Here is a 7,500-nt window from a genome sequence, read left to right as displayed (position 1 = left end):
GTGTGTGTGTGTGTGTGTGTGTGTGTGTGCGCGCGCGCGTCCGTGCGTGCGTGTGTAGCTACTTTCTACTGCACCTCACACACTCACTCATACACATAATGTTGTATTGAACTGTATTGTGCCTTTCCGCCTTTGTGCTGACTGTGTTGTTGCTGTATACACATTTTTACATTTTTGGGCATTTAGCAGACAGCCGTTATCCAAAGAGACTTACAACAAATACGTTTGAAGTGAATCATCTATCCACCTGTCGTCAGCAGGAAGAAAGTCATCTATGCTCGGGCCAGGAGCCGTTTGGCAGTCGTAGTTCTAGAAGAACGAAGATTTCTTTTTTTTTGTGGGTGAACATCTGAAACTCTCATCCGGATGGAAAACTAATTCCACCGAACTCAGAGACCGGAGAGGCCGGTGGAGGTAGACATCGGAGGGACGGTATCAAACACGTGTGACGACAATGAGCCCGTCCTCCGATTTCTACCTCCACCAGCCTCCAGAGCTCAGTGTGGAAATAGAGGCTCTTGTATGTCCTGTATCTGGTGTGAGTGTGTGTCCAGGCGTTTGATGTGTGTACCTTTTGACATAACGTGTATAATGTTTGTATGCGTACACGTGTGTGTGTAGGTGTGGGTGTGTGTGTGTGTGTGTGTGTGTGTGAGGGACTCTTTGTCCTCTAAGGGAGTGAGATGGACCAACTTCCTGTGTCAAATTGCCTCTCACATTCCACACTCTCTCTCTATCCCCCTCTCTCTCCCTCTATTTTCTCTCTTTCTTCCTCCCTCTCCGTCTCTATGGGGGGCTTTGTCTGCTGGCTATTTGAGGCACAAAAAACTGATTCATTCCACAAGTTGAACATGATCCTCAAAACACCCCACTTCTCACACTCTCTCTCACACACACACACACACACACACACACACACACACACACACACACACACTGTGGGGTGCAGCAGGCTGTTGTCTGTGGGAAAATCAGGATTAATCTAAACTTACACCTCAGGAAATGACATCACAGTCCCCCTATCACAGGAAATACCACGCACCATCTACTAGGAATCTACTGGGGATTGGTCATAAACCACAGACACAGACACAGACACACACACGGTTAGTTGGTTGGCTGGACGCTGCCACAGACCGTAGCAAGTCTATGTGAATGAGTGTTTCAATCGCTCTGTGCCAATGTGTGTGAGTGTGTGTGTGTGTGTGTGTGTGTGTGTGTGCGTCTCCTTCCCCCAGGGCAGGGCTGTCCAGGGTTAGTGAGTGTTGCTGAGACCATCGAGGTGTGTTTGTTTGATGGTTATTACCTGTGCCAGCACAACAGACACACCTGGATCCATCTGTGCATGACTAATGCAGTGTACGTGTGTACGCGCACACGTGTGTGAGAGAGAGTGACGTCCCTTGAAGTCAATTGAGACGTCTGCCAAAGGATATACTAGCTGGCGGTCGTTTGAGAGGACGTGACAGAAGACAGGAGAGGACAGTAACCTCTGAGTCCCGGTGATTCCGGTTGAAGCACGGGAGGAAAGCAACACAGCACCATTGTCACGGATAATCGAGTCAAACCGTATTCATTCATTTGACGATTTAGACGTTCATACAAAACAACCGTTGTATTCCAATAACGTCCTCCCGGTATAAGGATAGATCGGTAACAGAATGTGCGTGGGTGCTGGATGTGCGTGACGCACCGCTCGGTTCCGGGGGGCTCGCGCATTCCTAATCAGTTCCCCTCCTAGCGTTTCCCGATGACATCATCCTATCCCTCGCACACCGCATCGCGTTTGCCATCCCTATTACCTACCCCACCCAAATAACACACTTACACACATAGGCTACACACTTACACACTTACACACAGACCCTCCGGTTAACGGAGATGTGCCCGGGGGTCTTTCAGCCAGCCCCGTCGGCCCCGTTATCTCCCAGTCCCTCGGCCCGGGATAGTGTCTTCCATAGTAGGTCAGACGGGTAGTCAACGACCCCCCCCCCCCCCCCCCACCATCCCACACATATACACACACTCACACCGTGTCCCCCTTCCCGTGCCTCTCCATGGCCGTCTCCCCGGTAATGAAGTCGTTAAACCCGCCGCAGTATGACTCGAGCTGAATTACCAGCAGGATGTGAGGCTCGCGAGGCAGCAGACACCACAGAGCAGGAGACCGAACAAAGACCCGTAATCAACCTCAATTAGAGAATGCTCGCTAATTACTGCTGTACACACACACACACACACACCCACACACACACACACACAGCACGGAACTCAGGGGGACATGCCACAATAAACCCCCCCGACTCTGAGACACAAAGACCGGGGGAGAGGCGGGGAGGCACGGGGCCAGGGAGCCGCACACCGGAGACACCGACAGCTCGAGAGGAAATGTGGGTCGAGTCCACGGTTCTACTACTGATCACCGAGCAGCAGTCACGCTCGCTCGCTCGGGCTACCGCTGCCTCATTAAGGACAGCGCAACACACACACACACACACACACACACACACACACACACACAATGCCCATGGATGCCTGGATCCTTTATGGAAGTCCAGATCCTGTTTTCTTGGGCCACAATAGTCAACGAGCTGGCGCACAACAATAGAGGCACAAAGGAACCGGGGTGGCTCGTGCTTACCGAGGTGGTGTGAGCGAGCAGCGCCGCGAGCGCCATCAGACACGGCAGCTTCATGCTCGGGGCGCGAGCACAGCCTCCCGACGCCTTCACGGAGGAAACAAAAGCGCTTCTCTCGGTATTCGGTAGTGTCCCAACTTCAGAGCGCGCCGCCCGTCCGCGCGAACATCCGTCTGGCGTGTATTAATCCGTTTTCTATAAGACCCCACGCGCGCTCTTCCTCTGGTAACCGATATAGCTTCACGAAGGAAATTCCGCGAGGCCTCTTATTTCTGTCTTTCCCCCTTTGTCGACTTTTTGTGCTCAAAGACCTGATCGATTTAAGCTACTATGGGGAGACGCCAGACCTCCTCTCTCTCTCTCTCTTTCTCTCTCTCTCTCTCTCTCTCTTTCTCTCCTCCCCCTCTCCGCTGAGAGCAGGATGTTCCGTATGGCGACGCTGCTCGGCCTGGCAGAAGGGGTGTGTGTGTGTGTGTGTGTGTGTGTGTGTGTGTGTGTGTGTGTGTGTGTGTGTGTGACTGTGGAGACTGCGGGGGGATCTTCTCTGACGGGCGAGGCGAGGATGCCCCCTGCAGACCAACTACCCGCAGCCCAACCAGACACCCGCGCCCGCAACAACACACACACACACACACACACACGCGCGCGCGCGCGCCCTCACCCTAACAACACCGGCGGGCGAGGAAGGGCACATTCCATACTCCAGTGCGCATGGGCGGAGCTCCAGCGGTGTTTGTGTCGGTGGGTGCCCAGGTGGGCACACGAGACCACCCAGCCCTTATTCCCGTTAAACGAAGTCGGCACCTCGCGCCAGACATGCCTGCTGGAATCCGTTACATGCGCTCACATCAAAGGCTGCAGCCTGCTGATAAGTGGCTGGCTCGCTGCCTCCCATTCAAGCGCGTTCAGCATGAAGGGAGGATGATGGGAGGATGCTGGACAGGTGAGAGGAAGGCCCCTCCGTTCTCAACGGGGAATCCCGCCATTTTGTTGTCACCTTTCCAGGGTGTTGGGAGGAGGGCATGAGAGGAGAATGGACCTCCGGTGCTGTTGGAACCGCGATCTATTATTTAGAACATAATGTACAGAGGCAATATGTGTCATCCCGAGAATAGCCCTGGAAACATGAATGAATGAAGCCAGCAGTGTTCATCACGATAGCAAGTTATCTCACTTTGATACGACTGGTATGTGCCTGTAGTAGAAGATATTATCGATTAAAGAAAAAAATCAATAAACATGTTTAATATCTCAGTCAGTCAATCAATATGCCGGTGTTCACCGTGGACCAATGCAGTGGTCTTTCTTTCACAGCCCCAGGTTGGGTTACTGTTGCCCCCCCATCCCCTCCCCCTACACACACCCACACACAAACACACCCCCAACCGGAGTATGGACTTCTCCCTCTCCCTCAGGGAGGCTGATAGAGAACGCCTTGCATCCCTGATCAGCCCCTACTGCGCATCTATGTACATCTGAGAGAGCAGATCCAGGGACTATGTACATCTATGTACATCTGAGAGAGCAGACCCAGGGACTATGTACATCTATGTACATCTGAGAGAGCAGACCCAGGGACTATGTACATCTATGTACTGTACATCTGAGAGAGCAGACCCAGGGACTATGTACATCTATGTACTGTACATCTGAGAGAGCAGACCCAGGGACTATGTACATCTATGTACACCTGAGAGAGCAGACCCAGGGACTATGTACATCTATGTACACCTGAGAGAGCAGACCCAGGGACTATGTACATCTATGTACACCTGAGAGAGCAGACCCAGGGACTATGTACATCTATGTACATCTGAGAGAGCAGACCCAGGGACTATGTACATCCATGTACATCTGAGAGAGCAGACCCAGGGACTATGTACATCTATGTACTGTACATCTGAGAGAGCAGACCCAGGGACTATGTACATCTATGTACACCTGAGAGAGCAGACCCAGGGACTATGTACATCTATGTACACCTGAGAGAGCAGACCCAGGGACTATGTACATCTATGTACTGTACATCTGAGAGAGCAGACCCAGGGACTATGTACATCTATGTACACCTGAGAGAGCAGACCCAGGGCCTATGGACATCTATGTACATCTGAGAGAGCAGACCCAGGGACTATGTACATCTCTGTACATCTGAGAGAGCAGACCCAGGGACTATGTACATCTATGTACATCTGAGAGAGCAGACCCAGGGACTATGTACATCTATGTACATCTGAGAGAGCAGACCCAGGGACTATGGACATCTCTGTACATCTGAGAGAGCAGACCCAGGGACCAGCTATATGGTGAACATCTATGTACATCTGAGAGAGCAGACCCAGGGACCAGCTATATGGTGAACATTGCACCAATCATATTGCAGACTCCAAGGGAGGCTGGTGGAGGTAGAAATCGGAGGACAGGCTCATTGTAATGCATGGAACGGATTAAGGAATGGTATCAAACACACGCTGCTGGATACGACTTGGGGGGATGGGGGGGACGGGGGCGGGCTTTCTGACCAGCATCGCATTAACAGTTTGCTTAACCATAAGCAAATGTTAACCAAATGGTTTGCTGGTGAGTAATGTCTCTCCTTAGCTGTTGCTTTTGAAAGAGATCATCTTTAGTGTAAGACAGCCTATGGGGGGGAGGGGGGACTGTTCAATGTTCACACATGCCAGAGCTTTCACATTCATGTGGGGGAGGAAAGGAGCACAAAGGGTAGGACCTGACAGTTATATTCAGGACAGTGTGTGTGTGTGTGTGTCATCCAACACAACACACAAAGTGAGAGACACAAACAACAACAACAACAACAAAAGACACTCAACACCAAGATTTTTTTTCAATTTTGATTTTTTTTTTCAGTTTTGTTTCAAAATAAAGATCACACATTGTTTAGAGACAATCTACAACAGCAGTTACAAAAAATAGTTGCCCAGGCAACAAGCATACACAGGTTCTGTTAACTATACACATATGGTTACAGGTGTGCTCGTAGTAAATATACACAATGCTGCTCCTAATGTACACATGGCCGCCTGCGTGGTGGCGGGCGCTCTCACCCAGGGGGGGACAGAGATGACAGATATGACAGTCTGATAAACAGCACTACAGCACTGAGGAATGCCAACAAAACACTATACAGTCTCCTCTGTACAAGCCGTGGTCAGGGCAGGGCTAGGCCCCAACCCCTCCTCTGGAGAGAGAAGGGGAGAGGAGTGAGGAGGGTGAGGAGGGCAAAGGGGAGGAGAGGGGTAAACTGGTTAACTCCCAACCTCCCCTCCCCTCCACCCACCCATCCCTCCTTCCCTCCCTCCCTGAACCACATACGGGGGGGGGGGGAAGCATTCCTATAAAAGGTCTAAAAAAAAAGAAAAAAGAAAAGAGACTTGAAGGTGAATCAGACGTCAGTACTCTAACAGAAGGTGTTCTAACAGGGGGGGGGGGGGTGTGAGCATCTCTTCATTTAATAAACAGCAGTGACAAGATAAAACCAAGCGTGGCGGTGGATCTTTGTACATGTACTACGCTGTATAGAAAGGGCTTTTTCAAAACAAAAAATTTGATATTACAATTTACAATATACAACAACTCATATGTCACAACCAGGTAGGTGAGAATATACACTGAAATGCACAGGTTTTTTTGTCTACGCTTTTTTTTTCTTTTTCTTCATCTTCTGAGTGAGTTTTATTTTTTTGGGTGTTTTTTCTTTTCTTTTTTTTGTTCCTTTTCATCTCATACCAAAAAAGGGTGGTAAATCACTTATACATTACAAGGGTTTACAAATGTACAATTATACAGTCAGAAGTATGTGTCACTACTAGGGTACATTATAGATACAGATTCAACATCAAAAACCAGAAAAAACTACAAAGTTTTATATATATATATATATATATATATATGCAAAGGTCTACACCAAGTATACACGTTATATTTATAGAAGCAAGACCGATTCTCCCATGCTAAATGATCTGTCTGCTGGTTAGCCCATGGTGTGTGTACGTGTGTGTGTGTATAACTGTGTATACGTGTGTGTATCTATGATTCTGTGACAGACAAATTAAATACAAATTTTTCTCATAGTGGTAAGGTGGCAATCAAGACTGTGCAGCAGTAGCAAAAAAGTAAAATTATTCTAAATGTTTTCAAAAAGACAAAAAGAAAAACATAGAAGGAGGGGCGGGCTTTCTTTCTTTCTTCCTCTCCCTCCCTCCCTCCCTCCCTCCCCCACCCCCGAAAACTCCCCCACGGGGAACAGAACACTAACCAAGGCTTCCTGTAAGCAACAGGCCCCTCCCCATAGAGGTTGCCATGGGGACAGGAAGGGCGTGGGGGGGGGCAGAAGTTTGCCACTGGCAGGTGTGTTTGGGGCGGGGGGGGGTAACTCATGATCGTGATGCCTTTTAGAGAGGGTATAGGGGGTGAAGGGTAGTTTACATGATGTCGTAGGGTACGGAGGGGTAGGGTAGGAGGGTGTGTGGGGGGGGGTCTACATGATGCCGTTGGGGGGGCCGAGGAGGGGGCCCAGGTCCACGCCGTTCTTCATGTAGTACTTCTCCAGCTTGGCCAGGATGTGTTTACCATACGTGTACTTCCTCAGGGTCGAGATGTGGGGCCGGATCTGAGAGGGAGGGAGGGAGGGAGGGAGGGGGGGGGTGGAGGGAGGGAGGGAGGGGAGGGAGAGGGATGGGAAGGGAGAGAGGGGGAGGAAGAGAGAGGGAGAGGGAGTAACAGAGAGGGAGAGAGAGGGGTGGGAAGGGAGAGAGGGGGAGAGAGAGAGAGGGAGAGAGAGAGGGGGGGAGAGAGAGGGGGGGGAGGGAGAGAGGGAGGGGAGAGAGAGAGAGAAAGAA

The 7,500-nt window shown here is 50.5% G+C and overlaps 2 protein-coding genes across 5 annotated transcripts in view; both read right to left on the bottom strand.

Moving 5' to 3' along the window:
* The window catches only part of sdc3 (syndecan 3), a 40,351-nt gene extending 37,581 nt beyond the window's left edge, over positions 1–2,770 (bottom strand). The window contains exon 1 of the mRNA XM_080527362.1: positions 2,642–2,770. Coding sequence (XP_080383488.1) covers positions 2,642–2,695 — 54 coding nt within the window. The 5' untranslated portion in view covers positions 2,696–2,770. The remainder of the gene's footprint in view (positions 1–2,641) is intronic.
* A 4,135-nt stretch (positions 2,771–6,905) lies between these two features.
* pum1 (pumilio RNA-binding family member 1) overlaps positions 6,906–7,500 on the bottom strand; it is a 57,031-nt gene continuing 56,436 nt past the window's right edge. For all 4 annotated transcript variants that reach the window (XM_080526795.1, XM_080526792.1, XM_080526793.1 and 1 more), the window contains one exon: positions 6,906–7,271. In XM_080526795.1, the coding sequence (XP_080382921.1) occupies positions 7,140–7,271 (132 nt within the window). In that variant the 3' untranslated portion in view covers positions 6,906–7,139. The remainder of the gene's footprint in view (positions 7,272–7,500) is intronic.

Source organism: Nansenia antarctica, assembly GCF_963989245.1.
Source record: "Nansenia antarctica genome assembly, chromosome: 3".
Taxonomy (NCBI): domain Eukaryota; kingdom Metazoa; phylum Chordata; class Actinopteri; order Argentiniformes; family Microstomatidae; genus Nansenia; species Nansenia antarctica.
The sequence above is the reverse complement of the archived record's forward strand: the minus strand, read 5'-3'. Positions and strand labels throughout refer to the sequence as shown.